The sequence below is a fragment of the Symphalangus syndactylus genome, chromosome 5 (genome assembly GCF_028878055.3).
Source record: "Symphalangus syndactylus isolate Jambi chromosome 5, NHGRI_mSymSyn1-v2.1_pri, whole genome shotgun sequence".
Lineage (NCBI taxonomy): Eukaryota > Metazoa > Chordata > Mammalia > Primates > Hylobatidae > Symphalangus > Symphalangus syndactylus.
This window is the reverse complement of record NC_072427.2, coordinates 135,541,894-135,561,455: the sequence shown is the minus strand read 5'-3', so window position 1 is coordinate 135,561,455 and position 19,562 is coordinate 135,541,894. Positions and strand designations below refer to the sequence as shown.

The 19,562-nt window shown below is 36.0% G+C and overlaps 1 protein-coding gene across 4 annotated transcripts in view; it reads left to right on the top strand.

The window, feature by feature from the left end:
- PDE3A (phosphodiesterase 3A) overlaps window positions 1–19,562 on the top strand; it is a 304,284-nt gene that overhangs the window by 256,315 nt on the left and 28,407 nt on the right. For 3 of the 4 annotated variants that reach the window (XM_055280442.2, XM_055280441.2, XM_063640771.1), the window contains exons 6-10: window positions 5,298–5,517; window positions 9,080–9,165; window positions 10,289–10,443; window positions 12,467–12,604; window positions 15,194–15,305. In XM_055280442.2, the coding sequence (XP_055136417.2) occupies window positions 5,298–5,517; window positions 9,080–9,165; window positions 10,289–10,443; window positions 12,467–12,604; window positions 15,194–15,305 (711 nt within the window). The remainder of the gene's footprint in view (window positions 1–5,297; window positions 5,518–9,079; window positions 9,166–10,288; window positions 10,444–12,466; window positions 12,605–15,193; window positions 15,306–19,562) is intronic. The other variant, XM_055280443.2, reaches the window with a different exon arrangement.

Sequence of the window (19,562 nt, the reverse complement as noted above, 5' to 3'; positions counted from 1 at the left end):
TTGCATTGTGGCATCTTTAGACAGCTGTCACAGCACAGCTAAAAGTTTATAAAATAGCCTATATCCCAGGCATGCTGAGTCCAACTAATTAAATTCCTAAAGGTCTGCCAAAAGAGACAAACACATCTATCAAGAATCAGAGAGCCGAAAAGAGATTACAACTCTCCCCAATCAGATGGGCCCTTCTGCTTTAAAATCCTTGCTTCCCCGTTTGGGTTGATGGAGCTAAGTGGTTGTGACATGTTTGATGCAGTTGACTGTGATGCATCCTGGTTTTCCATAAACTCCATGGAAAGAAGCTGGGAAGAGCCCCCTCGTGGCAAAGAGTGTAAGCAAATGGAATCAAATGAAATGTGAAGAGAGTCTGAGGAAACATTTAAGAGCAATAGGCAATGAGGCAGAGGGAAAGCGAGTATGAAGTAAGAAGAGGCATACAGAAAGATAAATACCCTGTTTCCAGAGAGGGCTAATGAAATCTGTTCTTTGCGCAAATCAAGTAAACAGCGTGTCCTCTAGTTCAGTCAATCAATGTTAATTTTAAATAGCTGAAACACAAATTATTATGCAGTTACTAATATAAAATAAATGAATGAAATCACATAGGACTCCTTTAATTAAAGCTTAAAAGCAGGAGATTCAAATATAATTTGTATTTTCAATTTTGCTCTTCTGGTATGAGTCACTGACATTGTGGAGCTACCATGATATTATTCTGCTTTAAAAATTCCTTGAATTTATAGTTACTGTATTTGCAGTAGTCCTTTCCCGGATTCATGTAAGTTTGGCTGCCGATTGCAGTGATAAGAGATATCTCTACACCTATAATCTAGACTCTGTGTTTCCTATACAAAATTTGAAAATATAGAGAACTTTAATTATGGTATTGTGATTCTTTTTCTTTGGCATTCTCTTTAGATGCAATTTCTGCTTTGGAAAAAATATTCGGGCTGTCCATTTCCATCTGGGCATGGAAAAAAAGAGATGTCTTTATCAGACAAGCTGGTTCCTTTTTTGTTCCATTAAAATTACACTGAGAGAGTTTTATAGCACAAAACAGATGGATTCACTTAAATAATTCCCCTGCAGTATTGTTTATTTTCTCTCTTTGATTGCCCAAAATTCCTTGTGTCTTGACACACATTTTCTCATGCTCTCAGGAACAAGGAATTAAAGGCCGAATTACTCAAAGGAGTTGGCATTTTAGACTTTATTTTTAAAATTATATTTTTAAATGTTTTGATTTTAAGTATTTCACATTAGGACAGTTTGAATCATTCAAAAATTTGTATTTCATGAGCTATGTCTTCTTCCTGGAATCTGCTAAAATTACTCAAATATAAAGTGAAGATAAACATTAATGTATTTGAGAGAATGCATGTTTATCTGAATCTCTTCACTCATGTGAGTGTGTAAATGTGTGAGTGTGCGATATAAAATTAGATGAGACGTTCAAAGGTTTTAACCGTCATCCCTCTAACTTTAGACATGATTACACTGAAAGCATTTTAGAAAATTCGTTTTTAAAGACTTCCAAAGGTTATTCCTCCCAATTCCTTAGACTGTCCTCTTTCTGTATCTGAAATCATTTATTTATAGTTTATCCTTTCTGTAAAGAAAATTTGGTTATTATCTGCGTTTATCTCCCTATCTTTTTGAAGACCGATACGGTCTTCAAAATATGCATGCACATCCTAATTCTTTCTGTTTTTATTAAAGTTTAAGTAAACTAAGATAATGCACACTAGGAAAAATAGTAGTTTGGCTTTGGAAAAAAAAGAGAGCTTATACTTTTATAAGTTTAGCTTCTCACCTGCAGAATAGAAATATCCTTGCCTCTCATGATTGTTGCCAAGAGTTACGCTTTTTTTATATTTATTTATTCATTTATTTATTTTTTGTGAGACGGATTCTTGCTCTGTCACCCGGGCTGGAGTGCAGCAGTGGTGTGATCTCAGCTCACTGCAACCTCCACCTCCCGGGTTCAAGCAATTCTCCTGCCTCAGCCTCCTGAGTAGTGGGATTACAGGCATGCACCACCACATCAGGCTAATTTTTGTATTTTTAGTAGACATGGGGTTTCACCATGTTGGCCAGGCTGGTCTCGAACTCCTGATCTCAGGTGATCCGCCCTCCTCGGCCTCCCAAAGTGCTAGGATTACAGGCATGAGCCACCGCGCCTAGCCGAGTTATGCTTTTGGAAGTGTTCAAAATATGTAGACTAACACTATGCAAGCAGAGCTTCTCTATTACAGGCTTATTTTAAATTTCATCCCAGGCAGCAAATTTGATGTCTTAAAATCTGCTTGTTTGTTTAAATTTAGTTAATCTGTGAGTTCCAAGAACTCTAATGGTTGTGTGAATTTTAAAATTCGTGTTTGAGAGTGAATTGCATGTATCTGAAGCAATCAGCTGGCAGCTACTAAAACTTAGCAATGAAAAAAAATCACTCTTCTCATAAATTGCCTTCAGAAAAAACAGGGTGTCAAGACAGAAATGGACAATGTTCTCGTGGGCTTTGAACTATGGTTCTGTTAAAAAAAAAATTGTGTAGAAAACTGTCCCAAAACTCACAGTTTACTATGAGAACAACTAAGGAATTGCCTAACACAGTGTCTATCAGGAATCTCTTTTTCTTATGACACAGCAATTACTTTTAATTGCTGTTTTTGCAATTACTTTTCATTGCAAAAACCACAATTACTTTTGCACCAACCTAATAAAACTTTGCCCTGGCCCTACCCAACCCTATCCAGACTTGCCCAGCAACCTCTCTGACCACGTTCCCTGCCCCTCTTTTTCCTTTTTGCTAAGCTGCCAACCACTGACCTCCTGACTGCTCCTCTGACATCCCTCAGGTATGTCCCTTTTTCCTGAACGTGCTTTCCCCAGCTACTTCTCTAAATGTCTACTGTATTTCATGAGGCCTCTATTCGAATTTTACCCACCCCTACCCCTTCCCAGCCAGAGAGGCCTTCCCAGTCCGTCTTATCTAAAGAGCATTTCTGTTCTTCCCTGCCTTCTACCCTGTGCATTGTTTTCTTCCTATTACTCGAATTTAAGTTAATTTTCTTTTTTATTGACTTTATTTTTTAGTTTCTGTCTCCCCTAAGAAAGTGGGAGCTCCATTAGAGCAGGGATTTTATTTTATACCCTACTCCATTCGTGGAGCAAGATTCACAATAACTACTTGTTGGATGAATAAATCATTGAGATACTCAGTACAGATACCTTGGTAAACTTTCTACCACATCGTACTAGGATTCAGCTCCTTAACGGCTACAGTGCCTTTCTAAGATTATCTGGAGTCCCTGTCTAAATCCAAAAAGTGGTCAGAATTAGACCAACCCTTTTTAACCTTTACATCAGAGCACCCATATATGTGTAATAGTATTTGTGAATATCGTACGTAGCATTAGAGAAATTGGAAGGGATTTCAAGTTCGAAAACTAGATTTCCTTTATTTTATAAAATTATAATGAGAAAAACTATAAGCTATTAGAGATATTAAAAATTGAGTTTTTTATAGTTTCCAAATAAAATATTTCTTTTTTAAAAAATATTTTCAACCATTAAATAATTTACAGCAAACTTATAACTCACTTGCTGTACAGAATCATACATTGACTGGAAAATTCTGAGTTAAAACCTTTGTGAACTTAATTTTTTGTTTTGTTTTGTTTTTGGCTCAGGATACTGTGTAATGTGAAGGTTTGTTGTTATCTTTGGAAAAATAAATGAGTCTTTTTAATAGAAGTAGAAACCGAAATAAAAACCATTAGGCATGACGTAAGGAGCAATGCAAACACTGCCTAATAGGCCATGGGTTTTACTTCCCCGTTGGATAGTCTCTGATAGAGGTACTGGTTTAAAAGCCGCATTTTACTAAGAATAACTGGGTTTACTCTATATTCTCCCATGTACTAGTACTGTGACCTTGGGAGGGTTTTTTAACCTCTCTAGGTCTAAGTGGTTTCGTTTGCTTAGTACAAAGGCTGAGAAGGGGTTGAGCTGCTGATTAGGAACTAACCATAGATATGTTGAGAAAGAATCAGAAGGGATTGCTGCTCTTCACGCTGAAACAAGGGGACAGTGAGATTTCTCATCTTTAACAACAACAACAACAAAAAGAAACAACAGTGCCAACAAGAAATTAAAAAGAAAATCACACACACAACACACACACGCACTCACACAAAATCGTTCAACAAACTTAATATTCTTTTCAGTGGACCAGAAAACCTTTGTTATGACAACTCAAACTTTTTAGGAAGCTAGACCCTGGAAGCAAACTTTGCTGTAAGCCAGCTGCCAGCTAACCACACACATAATTTGATGATGTGAAGGTGGATGGCTGTAAATTTTCCTAAGTGGTGAGAAATAGACAACAACTTTTAATAATTTCATGTCATTTGCCCTACAGTACATTGTTCAGCCATAAAATCATGAAAACCAGTAAGCCGGTTGTTGGGCAGAAGTTATTTCTCTCCTTTTTTCCATTTTAAGTGCAGGCTGCCTTCTCTGTGTTTGAGAGAGGATAACTTCAAAAGACATCGTCCTTGTCTTCCAACAGCCACACTTTGAAATCTAAGCCAATGTCCTGTAAAATTCTTACAATCTAGAGTAAATACAGACAGTTTGGCACAAATACCCACACTTGAAATGGAAGCTTTAGGTCTATTGTTTGATCTGAAATGGGTTATATTACATTTTAAAATGTTTTCTTCAAAAATTATTTTGATCAAAGCACTCTTTCACACCGAAAGGTCTTATTTTACTAAACTGTGAATGGTTAAGAAGGTTAATTTTCTCTCAGTAATGCATCTTCTTTATTTACATATTTTAAGCATCTGATGCCTGCTGAACTCTGCCCCAGATACTGGTTAATGTTTAAAACAATAGCAGATCCTGTTCCTGCTAAAACCTTCACAACCTAAGAGAAAGTCAACACATGAGAAAATTTTAACTATTATTTCCATGTCAGAATGACAAGAAGAAACAAAAATGGGAGGAGAAAATAATATCCTTCTGTCCTGAAGTTACTCCAGGACACCAGGGCTTTGGCTGTATATGCCAACATTGCCACTATTTTTTTTATGATGATTCATTCCTCCCATTTAATGCTGTGGAGACACCCCAACCACACTGGCTTCAGATGTTGTTATGTGGAGGAGGCCAGCCCGGTGACCTGAGCAGGCACGTGGTTGTTACTGAGTTTGTAAGAGTCCAGGTGAAGTTCAACAGTTGCAATTTTGCATTTTAAAGACGTGTTTAGTTACTTAACTCTCATTCTTTCTCAGGTGCCCTCGCTAAAATTTCACCTCTTTCATCGCCCTGCTCCTCACCTCTCCAAGGGACTCCTGCCAGCAGCCTGGTCAGCAAAATTTCTGCAGTGCAGTTTCCAGAATCTGCTGACACAACTGCCAAACAAAGCCTAGGTTCTCACAGGGCCTTAACTTACACTCAGAGTGCCCCAGACCTATCCCCTCAAATCCTGACTCCACCTGTTATATGTAGCAGGTAAGGATTTTTTATGAACTGAAGTTTAATAATCAAACTGATGATAGTTTTCCCCTAGAAATACCTATCACCAGCCCACGCAGCTTGGGGTAGGTTTGCCAAGTATTTGACAACCAAGTACAGGATAATGTGATTTGTGTTGAATAGGCTACAATAAAAACTTGTGTTTTAGTAGTTTTCTATTAACAAAGTTTAGAATCCATGCAGTTCATACAGCTAATCTTTAGAGAGGGTACAAAATTGTTAGCTGTATATGTTGCCTATTTTCTGATGGGAATATAGAAAATATATAACTAAAAAATGATACCAAGTATTCTGTTATAATTCTTCATTTTGTTGGAATGTTTGTACTTGTTCTCCAGGGAACGTGTTACATTGATATTAGGCATATTTAATCGTCAGTTTGCATTTCGCATTTTTGCAATTTAAAAATGTGTGAATAATACATTGCACAGGATGGCTGGACTCAAATAGTTCTCTGAATGCAATTTAAGTAATTGTATGTGCTATTCTATCATGTTGAAACAAAATTACAAAGTGTTATCTATCACAGAGGTTAAGAAAAAAATGGCCTAGCATGGCTGGAGTGATTATTTTGCCAAGGTTGTCACAAAGAAATAATTATCTCTTCTTACTGGTTAATGTATTTTTATTGTTCTTCAGTAATAGCTTGAATAATTTATCTGAAAGCATTATGGTATTTTTTAAGTAGAAAAACATTTGAGTGTTTTTAACTATGAGAGTACCTTGAATAAAATAGTATTTCATTTCTGAGGTTGATGAGGATAACTATTTGAATAAATGAGTAACTTGTTGGTTTTCTCGTATCAAATGTTACTTCGTAGACTCAGATGTTTTCAATGTATTCAGCTTTAAGAAATAGCAACTTATATTAAGCCTCATAATTTTCATTTTCATATTTTTTACTCATAAGCTCTGTAAATTAAATGAATGTTATTTATAATTTTTATTTTTACCTCCTTTCTCTTTACCGACATTTTTAAATGAGAAATTATTTTCATTTGTTTGCCCAGAGCCAAAGTTATTCTACTATGCAAAAGTTATTCTGCTGCCCTCTATGAGTTTTTTTAATAAAATAATTTCTGCAGGATATTAATCTCATCTCTTTTCCACAAAAGAGCAAGTTCTGTAGTAAAATATTCAGAAGATACATCATACGTCCCTGTTAGAAATTCACAACACACATGGCTTTATTAAAAACTCTGAGAAGCTCTGTTAAAAGAATCCCTCTTTATTTATGTTTGTTGTTTCATTTAGTGTTTTCTGAATTTATTTGACCACAGAACCAATTTCTTTGGGTTAACACCCAAGAATTGCCCATGGATCTAATATTTGGCAGAACACAATTAAGAAGCATTGTTTTATTGTATGAACCCTGAGCCAAGACGAAGCCCAGTGGAGTAATCTTCATCAAGGACATCTGGGTTCAGCATTTTTAGGGAGAGTCTCCCACTGTGGGTTCCGGACTTTTGGGAAATAAGTCTTCCAAAGAAAGGAGAGAGATGTTCAGAAAAGCTCTACCACTCACGTAGCTTTTTTCATCATAGTGTATTTTTTTTTTTTTTTTTGTATTCTTAGCAGGAAGAATGTAATGGGATTTTTATAAAAGGTTTCAGAGAAAAACAAGAGGATTTCACTGTCTACTTGTTCAGTAATGTTTATAAATCCAGTAGTGTGTGTTTTATTTGTTTGGGCTTTATAAATCTGTAATTCAAACCAGGTTTTATTATTGCCTTAAAGGCAGCCACCCATGTAGGCACAGAGAGCTCCAGAAACACACGACTAATTGTTGTGGTTTCCCCTGCTGAACTTGAAGAGTTTGGCGTTGAATCCCAGTCTCTTGGCTGCTGTAATGTCTATGCAACAAGCAATTTTTCTGGCATGAGAGCTGGCATGTTCGAAGTACTAATTTAAATGGTCCTTTTAGGTATTATTTTGCAATGAGAAAGTTTAAGGCTAATAAACTCGACTTCTCCTGAGCTTCGTCTGAGAATGTAAGCCTACCAATTGCATCTCCTTTCTTTTCCCTTTTTGTCCTATCATTTTCTTTTTATTCTCTAACCCAAACTGACAGATTTAATAATTAGAAATATTTTACAGGTTTTGTTTTTCTATTTACACTCAAGGGTTGAAAAGTAAAGTTACTTAGTATGCAGATACGGTCTACCTACCTCTTAGTGCACACACGAGCACAATTTAGGAAAAAAATGATGAGTTATTTAAGATATTAAACAATAAGCTATCACTACTTTTTTCATTTTAGAGTGGGTAGTCTGTGGTTAAATAAGAAACAAAAAAATCCTCTGAGACTCTTTGTAATATTAGTCAGAAGGAAAGAACCCAGCAGCAAATGCAGAATCAAAATCTAATCATGAAGTTTCTAAACAAGATAGAAGAGGGAAGACTCAGTTTATGGCCTGTGCCAGGCCATTTGTGGGGTTACTGTTTAATTTTTAAAACAGTCAAACTTCATTCCTCCAACACCCTCTGTTAGAGGGCATTGCTCACCTCTCTTACCTTTGTTTTTCTTGGTGGTTTACGGTGCCTCTGGGGCCTGTTTCTCTCAACCAGCATCCTATGTAGTAAGTCATACATTCACTCTTCATCAAATGCACCCCTCTTTTGTTCATTTCCTTAGGGCCTTAACAAGTAACTGATCGATCTGAAAAAAAAAGAAGTCAATTTTTATTTTGTAGCAAAACATAAAATTCATATACAGCATATACTATTTCAACCTATGCTGTCTTAAAGGTCTGTTTAGACCTAAAAATATCATACCCAAATAAATAAATCTAATAATGAGGCATTTTTTTTTTCTTTTTTGAGATGGAGTCTCGCTCTGTCACCCAGGCTGGAGTGCAGTGGTGCAATCTCCACTCACGGCAGCCTCTGTCTCAGGTTCAAGTGATTCTCCCGCCTCAGCCTCCCCAGGTAGCTGGGATTACAGGCGTCCACCACCCCGCTTGGCAATTTTTGTATTTTTAGTAGAGACGGGATTTCACCATGTTGGCCAGGCTGGTCTTGAACTCCTGACCTCAGGTGGTCCACCTGCCTTGGCCTCCCAAACTGCTGGGATTACAGGCATGAGCCCATAATGAGCTTTTAAGCAGCCTGGCCCATAATGAGGCTTTTAAGCAGGCACAAAGGTATTTACTGGGGAAGATAACTCTTGTCCAAATATAGGTCAACACCTGCAAAGTGGCTGCTATAAGTAGGTAGCAGCCTATACCAGTATTCTCTAAATAATCTAACAAAATTTTACCATCACTTTCACCTCAAATATGATCTAGATAAACGAGGAGGAGAAAAAGAGTCAAATGGACTTTCTAATCCTTTGTATTGATTACTGTCTCACAAAAAAGAAAGTATTACACTGCATATCAGCATTTATGTATCAAACAAAATGCATATTTTCACAAAACAAGCAGAAGGTAGAAGTATTTGATTATTGTTGTTTATCTTAATGTAGACATAGATGGTATGTGCCTATGACTTTTTGAAAAGAGGACGATATACCTACAGCTCTTCCAATATTTTTTAGCTGTGGCAGACCATATTCCCAAGGGAATCCTGCTGATGAGCCCCTGGAAAGAAGTGGGGTAGCCACTCGGACACCAAGTAGAACAGGTAATTCATTGTTTTGGATTCTGTTGCCCAAAATGGAAATTGCCTTATTTTTGTTTTCCTGATGAAAACAGTGACCTACATTTCTGATTGTTTGGGGGGCGCTGGGAGACGGAGTCTCATGATGTTGGCCAGGTTGGTCTCAAACTCCTGGCCTCAAGTGATCCTCCCGCCTCAGCCTCTTGAAGTGCTAGGATTACAGGCATGAGCCACTGCGCCCAGCCTGAGTTTGTAAATTACAGATTTAAAAGGACAAGGGAGAAAATTAAAATCATCTATACTCCTACTCTCTAGAGTTAATCATTGGTAAAGTTTGGGTACACAGCTTTCCAAAATGTTTTTATACATTTATGCAAGTGTATATTTTTAAAACACAAGAGGCCATTTTATATAATATATAGAATTATATAGAAATATTGTTTTATCTTGCTACTTCTGACATCGGAAGTACTTTAAGTGGTTCCCAAAACATAGCAAATACTCAATAAACTTCCTTCAGGCACCTTACTCAGCTATGAGAAACGTCATAGGAACTCAGAGAGCGTAGACTTCAGACTCTGGGTGTTTACTGATTGGTCTTTTAGTTAGCATAGTTTACTGCTGACTGAAATGGCGACAGTGAAGAAGGGCGGATAAGGAAGAAAGCCACAGGATTCTAAGAAATAGGATTGGATACATAGGATTTCCCTTGCTCCCAAGCATATGCCATCACTCTGTGCTCCACAGAGCACTTTATTCCTGGGTGTGTCAACTCAATTTCTCCCACCTCATGTGCCCATTCTAGAGTGTTATAGTCACTCAGTGGTTTAATGTATAGGGAGAGAAATAGAGAAAAAAGAAACATAAAGCTCTAGGACTTATTAAAGGTATGAACTGTTGATCTAAAAAATATTATTGAGGGGTTATTGAATGTCATGCAGATTACAGATTATAATTTCCATCTGTTTTACTTTGTTAACAGATATGTGATGTTCTCCACCCTATGATCCTATATTCTTGGAGTGCTCGTGAAAGCATTATTTTCCTAAACACTTTATTTACCATATGCAGCTTAGCAAAATTTGCTTAAATGAGCCCCCTTTCCCCATTGTAGATCTTGTAATAAGTTGTTCTCTTTTAATCGTAGATGACACTGCTCAAGTTACCTCTGATTATGAAACCAATAACAACAGTGACAGCAGTGACATTGTACAGAATGAAGACGAAACAGAGTGCCTGAGAGAGCCTCTGAGGAAAGCATCAGCTTGCAGCACCTATGCTCCTGAGACCATGATGTTTCTGGTAGTCCCATATCACTTAACTCAATCATTTACTTGAGAGATGGCCTTCTGTTACAGATATTGGCTTAGAAATAAATCGTTGAGGCCAGGCAGGGTGGCTCACACCTGTAATCCCAACATTTTGGGAGGACGAGGTGGGTGGATCACGAGGTCAGGAGTTCGAGACCAGCCTGACCAATATGGTGAAACCCCATCTGTAATAAAAATACAAAAAAAATTACCCAGGCATAGCCGAGTGCAGTGGCTCACGCCTGTAATCCCAGCACTTTGGGAGGCCAAGGCGGGCATATCACGACTTCAGGAGTTCAAGACCAGCCTGACCAACATGGTGAAACCCCGTCTTTACTAAAAATACCAAAATTAGCCAGGCATGGTGGTGCGCATCTGTAATGCCAGCTACTCAGGAGGCTGAGGCAGTAGAATCGCTTGAACCTGGGAGGCGGAGGTTGCAGTGAGCCAAGATCACGCCATTGCACTCCAGCCTGGGCAACAGAGGGAGACTCTGTCTCAAAAAAAAAAAAAAATTACCCAGGCATGGTGGCAGGCGCCTATAATCCCAGCTACTTGGGAGACTGAGGCAGGAGAATCACTTGAACCCAGGAGGCAGAGGTTGCAGTGAGCTGATATCATGCCACTGCACTCCAGCCTGGACAGTGACACTCTGTTTCAAAAAAAAAAAAAAAAGAAAGAAATTAAACTCTTAAACATGAGATTCACAGATGTATTTCATCTGGATTACACGTGTATTATAGCCCTTCCTATACATATCAATATATTTTTTCTCTTTCCAAGCATTATTGGTCTCTTAATGGTTCTATTATCTGGTGATGAGAAGCATAAGTATTTATAGTTACACAATGATTGCAGATATTTATTAACCCAATCAAAAAGTAAATATAGGAAAATGTATTATTTCATTCCTTAAAACAATATTTTATAAAGAAAGAAAAGAAAGATGACGGAAGGGAGGGAAGAAGATATTCATTGTCTCAGGACATCTGCTAGTTTTCTCTAGTACCTCCTTGACTTAGAACATGAACCAGTATTTGTTTTTCTTGTAATATTGTCAGGCATATATTCACACTAGCCACCTATTAAAATATCCTTTAATGATTACTTACTTTATGTATTTAAAAAGATGCATTTAAGGAGGATGGAAGCATACATTTGAGTCAGCTTCATTTTGGGGAGGTGGCAAGTAGTAGAAAACTGTTGACTCTCAAGTGATCATCAGTGGCTGCTATTATCATTTTTCTTTTACTGTATTTACTGTTTGTATTTCTAAGTCAGAGAGATCATCAGGTAAAATAATTTATATGTTTCCTTATCTACATTATCTTTCTTTTTTTTTTTTTTTTGGCAAATGTACTCTTAAGAACATCCTCGTTTGGGTCCAATTATAAAAAAACTTTACTTCTATGTAGTACATGTTTCTCAAGAAACAGTAGATCACATGAAATAAATTAAAATCCCTAAAAAATGTGGCAATTGTTATTATATAGGATTAATGTCCATTTTAAAGCATTAATATAAACTTAATTAATAATAGGAATGATCAGGTCCTCCTGCTCATGGATTTCTTTTGAGAGCTTAATTTAGGGAGGGAACCCTCATCTCAGAAAAATTTACATGACTATGTAGAGATATAAATTTACATGTAATTTCAGAATATTCTGAAGTCTTTAAAACTTTATTTAAGAACCTTGCAGTAGACTCGAAGTAGTTATACTAACTTATAGAAGAAACATCCATGTTTTTGCTGGAGTGTATATGGACCAGTGATAGGCAAGCACCTAATACTGCAAAATTTATATCTGAAATGGCATTTGTTCCTTTCCTTCTTACTTTGGGGTCAATGTCTCGTTCATCTTGACTTTTTTAAGCAAAGATCACTTATTCACCTTGGAATTTTAAGTCATTTATTTCCGATAGCCACAGTTGGTTGTTACTGAATTTAGCAAAGCACAAATTGCCCTGTAGAAAAACTGCATGCTGTTTACGTATTTTAATGTTAAACATTACAGGACAAACCAATTCTTGCTCCCGAACCTCTTGTCATGGATAACCTGGACTCAATTATGGAGCAGCTAAATACTTGGAATTTTCCGATTTTTGACTTAGTGGAAAATATAGGAAGAAAATGTGGCCGTATTCTTAGTCAGGTAAGAAATGCATTCATTCACACTAATTTAAATATAGGAAAAACAGTTCCTTTGTTGCTTAAAGCTCTGTAAATTCTTGACACTTGTGGATAGGTGTTGTGTGGAGAAAGGAAGTTTTAGATCACAGCATTCTGTAGATTCCTTGCTGTGGGTTAACAAAAGAAACTGGAACTTCAAGTGAGTCGAATGTCATATTCTGCAATTAAAATACGATATATTTTTAAAGACAAAGTAGGAGGGGATAGAGATATATAGACAGGGGACAAACGATCTAGAATTCATAGAATGAAGCAAAAGAAAATCTGACACAGGCCTCTAAAATAAGAAAACTGCCTATTTAGAGATACTAATTTATTGTCTGTAATTATTTTTGATGACTTTTTAAAAACTTTTAAATATTATAGAGCCTAGGCCTTATCAAAGATAATACATTGTGCCAAAATGTGTTTCCTCCTAGCATTATGAAAAACACATCACATAGAGTTATAGAATAATACTTTGCTTCATAACCAGCCTTTGAGTATTGTTTTCTTTAGGCTAGACTACTTTCAAGGCTTTTCACATAAATAATTACTTGTTTTGCTGAAGAAGAAAGAAAACATGTAGAATTAAGAATTTGAAAATGTTTGTTTTAAACCACAAAACAAAATGATGGATTTGCTGTACTATGGAATAGCTATCGAAATACACACCCTTAATTAAATAAAGAGGATGGTGCAATAATATGTATCAGCTTATCTTCACATGTTTTAGGTGTGTTCTTATAAATTTGAGTAAGTATCACAGCAGGGATAGTAAGGACCATCAAACTTGTGAATGTAAGAATTCAAGACCCAACCCAGATCTGTTGGGGCCACTAACACTTCTCTGCAAAACAATAGAAGAGAAATCACTGAAATGCTGATTTCTACGCAGTACATCAGAGATGAGCTTTATTTGGACCACTCAACACATGTCTCAATGTGGAACTTCGTTTGGGGTGAGGATCCTAATCTGTGAAGATTGAAGGGAAAAGATAGCAGGCCTTTCTTCTAGTGTTTCATTCTACAAGCACATATGACTGTCTAGTCTAGGGATACACTAACATTATTGATGGAATATGAGACACAAAATTCTTACAAAGTCTGTAAAATATTCAATTATTGCCTCTGCTAGACTTTATTCTGTCCATCACCATGTTGAGGAATATAATGGCAGCCTTTGCACTTCGCTAGGAGTTGAGAGTCCTGTTCCGCTTGCCTTCCTTTCTTCTTGGTGCTAAGCAATGTCTCTTACACTACCTGATCTTCAGGACAGATTTAAGGGTAGCTGTTCCGTCCAATTCACCTTAGCCTCATACCTTAGGGATCCCCCTGGGAGATTGTGTATTTTCTTTCTGAAACCCATGGCAAACTGCAACTTTGAAGGAGTGATCTTGCCTGCAAATAAGCCTGTAACGGTGCCACAGGATGTGGCAATAAGCCAGGAAGCATTTTCTCTCTTTATTTTAACTAGGGAGTGTGTTCCCTGGTATAGAGAGACACATCTCATCTCATTTTATATTTGATGTATATCTCACAGACTCTCGAAAACTTAATCTTCACAGTAACTTTAGTGCAGGTTTTTTTTAAATATGTATTTTATAGAAGAAGAAACTAAGGCTTAAAAGAGGATATGCTACTCTTCTGAAGTCATATAGTAAATATTCAACCCAGGATTCCAGAGTAGATTTATCCATATCAGAAGCCCAAGGATTTTATATTCATTCAATTGCTTCTCATATCTTCATAAAACCCCTTGACCTATTATATCTTCAAGTTCTCCAAATGAGGATTTGGACCTAGTAGAAAAAGTGGTTATGATAGCAGTCAGTTTTACAGCACAAATGACAGCATACAGAATTTCATTACAGGTACCAACCACTCCCTTGAAGTTCTGTGAGCTGGGAACGGGAGAAAACAACTTGACCAAAATTGCCACAGAATGTTTTCTAAGAGTCATGGATACCAGTAGACAATAAAAAGATTAAGGATAATTAACAATTAGATTCATGCAAAATTCAGTAATGTATCTTTTGTTCCAATCATGTTCCAAAAACAGAGTAATATATTGATATATGATCCTTATTAGTCACCGTTTACTTTCCCAATTTCCCAGACATTAAACTTTGAACAAATGCATTCTCATATGACTTGCTAAGTAGAACTTTTTGGGATTTTTCCTTTTATTTGAGTTTATAAGAACAAAAACCATGAAATTTTTGTTATGGAAAATATGTATATATTTTTGCAATAGTAAGACTTTAGGACAGCTGAAATGAATTAATGTGAACATTCCAATAAATCACCTTTTGGCTGAGACTAAATGGAAAAAGTCTCATTTCAAAAGATTTTTAAAGAGACATGTGCAATGGAAATAAGTTCTCAGTTTCAATATACAGCCTGCCTTTTGATGACTATCATTTTAACCAACTTAAAAGGACACCCTTCAGATTTTGAAAAGGCATTTAATGTTTTCCGTTACCGATATTTACCTAGTTTCACCACTGTTCTCTTTATGTCTGACATACACATAGGGATATTTCATAAGGCTTTGTCTTTTCTTTTACAGGTATCTTACAGACTTTTTGAAGACATGGGCCTCTTTGAAGCTTTTAAAATTCCAATTAGGGAATTTATGAATTATTTTCATGCTTTGGAGATTGGATATAGGGATATTCCTTGTAAGTATATGTGATTTGTAAAATAATACTTTTAAAATATGTCGAATTTGCTGTGGGTAAATGGGATAGTCAATCATTAGCAGGTAGCACAGAATTACACATGGTAGACGCTGAATATGGAGACATCATACGGTGATTAGGAAATATCGCCTGTGTGTTAGAATCCTGGCTCCTTTACTTTTCAGCTGTGTGAGACCCTAGGGTTTACTTAAGCTCTACATGCCTCATTTCTTAGTCCATAAAATGAGGATTATAACACCTGCTTCATATGATTGTTAGGATCAAATAAGATTATAATTTTAAAGAGGTTATTTTGGTGCCTAGCACACAGTAAGTCCAACATAAGTCCACTTTAATATGGCTATTTTTTGGAAATAAATACTAAATTTATTGCTCATTTAATAACCCATCTCTTTTATTGGGTGAATTCAACTTTTGTTGTGGCATCTGAAGAGTTAAGTCACTATATATGTTTTCTCCACGTAAGATAAAGTTGGCTGGTGTTTAGAGGGACAGGAGGATGATGGTCTGATGAATAAAATAGAAAAGACATCTGGAAGTGGTTATGGAAAAATGATGAGAAACACTTAAAAAAATCAGGTAAATGGAAAGACCCAAGGAAAACACACAATCAAGTATTCAAGCTTTGAGTCTTGTGGGAGTAAGTTTCCCATTTATAATAATAAGAAATCGGAACACAGAGGAGATGTGAAATTTTCATTATGTAGCATTTCAGAAATCATTGATTAGAACACATAAGTAAAATGGTCCTATAGTGCTACAAAATATATGGTTTAGGAGACAGTGTCTACAGGTCAAAACAGGGAAATTGTGGAGATGTTCAAAAATCATGTAACACATTAAGGAAATAAATATATAGAAAGAAAAATAATCAAACATAATATATTGATTGGAGCATGTCTTGGAAATATGTTATTTAAATCATATTTTAACTTTTAAGCTTTTAAAAGTTTTAAAAGCTTTTATATTTGCTTTTATGCACCTCAGACTTCAGAGTCCCATAACTTTTTCATAATTGTAAAGAGCTGAAATTACATTAAAAAATAATTAATACTAATAAAGCACAAGTATTTCCAGGAAGGGGTATCACATTAACTTAGGGATTTATTATGAGCATATTTATTGTTTTCAAAATCCCATCCACCTGCTACATTGGAATGAATATGCACAGCTGATAGTGTATCGTAGAAAAAGAGAATGAAGAACTGAATCTACAAATGAGATTTTCTGAAGAATATGGGACCAAAATACAGTCAGAGTAAGGCAGTTGGAGTAGGGGAAAGAGGAGCTCAAGAGTACCAGGGCCCCTGGGAACATCTGGCTGACAAATCCATGGAAGTTGGAAGAGAAATATGAAAAAAAGGGGTAGTTGGAAAGGATCTCAAGATAAGCCTTGCTTTCTTAATACAGTTTTCCCAGGGCCCACCCTGGTTGGATGCCAGTGATTGACCTAAGTGTTCACGATTTCTCAAAGGTTAAGGAGTTACATAAATAAACTTTTATAGAAAGGAAGCCACTAAAAACACTAAAGAACAGCTAATCACTAGACTGAATTTCCAAATCCATGTTATATTTTCAAATGTATTTTAATGATATAATTAGCCATAGCAAAGTTCCACTGAGTTCAAATTGATACTAAACTCCATAGACATAATAACTACCAACTTTTTCACAGGTAGTATATCATTAAACCATAGTTGAAAGATGGCAGATGTTTAAGTACAAAAATAAGTTTTCAGATTCTAAGATTTATTATTCACTTTTATATTTTCATTCCATTTTTATATGTTACAAGTAAATAGACGTTTTCCCCTGAAATAATGCGTTCTTTATTCCAGGTGAAAAGATCTTGTTATAATAAACCTGCTTGTTCTATTAGAAGTCCCAGATACTCTCCATAAAGGGAATTTATTTACATCTTCTCATAGGAAAGCTCTAGTTTCATTTGTGATCACTTTTAACTAGTATTTCATATCTGCTGAGATTGTAAATTAATATGAATACTTATTAAAAGCTTCACTTGTCATTAGTTATAATTAGCACATACAAAAATTTGCTGTGTACCTACTTATTTTAATATTTATTTTGGACTATATTTCTAATGGTCCTATCTAAATAAATCCTTAGTTGAAAAGAAGCATAAGAGGAACCAAAGTTAAAATGGGGTTGGATTAACTTTAATATGATAATGTGTGCAAATATTAGAAACTAAATTTCTTATTATAGTTCTAAGTGTACCTTTAACGGTTTTCAAGAAAAGAGGGTAAGTAGGAAAGCTTTTAAATTTGTAATTAGAATCCTGACAAAAATTGAAGAATCTAGATTTAAACAGAGAGTCAAAATAATTTCATGGTAGTAGCAATAGAAAGACAAGAAATATGCTCAACTCAATAATATAAATGTGATAAAAATGTGTTTGTTCAATCACACTTAGGATAAATTAATGTATGGTCAATACCCAATTGCATAAGGAGATAAATAATGTTTGGTGTCATTCATAGTCCCTTTCAATTGGGTATCTTGCTTAATAAAGAAAAATCTATTCATATTCATTCATCAATCCAGTTATTTTTAAGGGTAGTTTTTTTTATTTTCAAAGAGTTTCCCCTCCAAAGCGTATTCTCCCTAACACCTCTCATTCTGATTTAAGTTTGAGAAATGGGGAGAATGCCTCAGAAGTACCTGTGATCATGTAGCTATTTCATGGCAGCAATGAGAATAGTCCTGCTCAACCTATATTTAGTTCAGTTCAATTCAGCTGTACATGATGTGCCCACTGATTTTAAAGCTAGATATTGAAGTGACATGGTACATGCTAGAGGGGCAGAACTACCAGAGTATTAACTATATTCCAAAAGAAAAAAATATTTAAAGTGTTACCTCTATTCTTTATTACTTCCGCTTCCCCTATGGTGCATAGGAGCATAGACAAAATTTTAAATAAAAAATATATAAATTTGGATCTTAAAATCTGTGAATTTACATACAACTCCAACCCTCCATACCAGCTCACTTCAACTCTGTGCTTGAGGGAAAAGGAGAAAGTTGAAAAAACAAGTGTATCAAGACGGAAGAGGGAGATGGGCGGACTCTGGGAAAGAGGTAGGGTGTACCATGTGCTAGTGTATGCATGTGCGTCTATATGTTATTAAAGAGGGTGAGGGGGTTGCCACGTGAGTGAAGGCGTCATCGAGAAGGCTAGGGGTTTGTCCAAAATGCAGAGATGAAGGAAGAGGTATGATGATAATAAGGATAAAATAAGGATAGCTCTGATAGCATTTCTTATCCTTCTCAGTTGCCTACCCTGGCCAGAAGAAGAAGAAGAAGCATCTTTGAGCATTTTTATGTATCACATAGAAACCTGTCAGTAACTTACACTGATCTTGCTAGCTTCTTTCCTGAGTGTCTTTGCTCCTGGGTTGGGTTACCAGAGAATTAATGACAAGAACAATGGAGATGCCAGCACTTGGCATAATACTGAGTACATGCTAAGTGAATATTTGATTAATAAACATGTTACTGACTGCTAACAGGACAGACGGTTTTCTATTCTTCAATCTAAGTGATTGATGACAGTGTTATTCTCCTACACATACACACATATAACTAGATGTATATATTTAAATAAGCAGCTGGATTTGGTTAGCAATTTTTTTTTATTTAGTACTTTTAAACGTGTACTTGAAAGCAAAAGGAACATTTTTAAATATATATACTGTCTTTACCTAGTTTTTAAAACAAGATTGTACCAGCCTCATAAAATGAGTTTGGCAGCTTTTCTTCTTATATTTTCAGCACTAGATTATTTACTTAGGATTAATTGCTTGTCGAAAGTTTGTTTTTAAAAAAATAAAATAAAATAAAACATTACCTATAAAGTTTTCTGGGCCTGGGCCTTGGGGTGGGGGACAGGGTGGATTAGAGCTCATAAGCTGCAAGTTCACCTGGAATAGATGTTATCAATTCTTTACCCCAAACAGGCTCTGCCAACACTGTGATACTGCTCCCATCCACCTCTGTACTGCTATATGCTCATGCACAGGTTTCTCTGACTTGCAACTATAATAGTAACTACTGGCATATAGTAATCTTCCCAGCTTGCAACAGGAGAAGATAATTTAACTAAGAAGCTGGCTTCCAACATATCTCCCAAAAGTGGAACCCTACTCTCAGACTGCCATTTTCCCACCATACCAGGTCATTACTATCTTCTACCGATGGAAGTAGAAGATATTT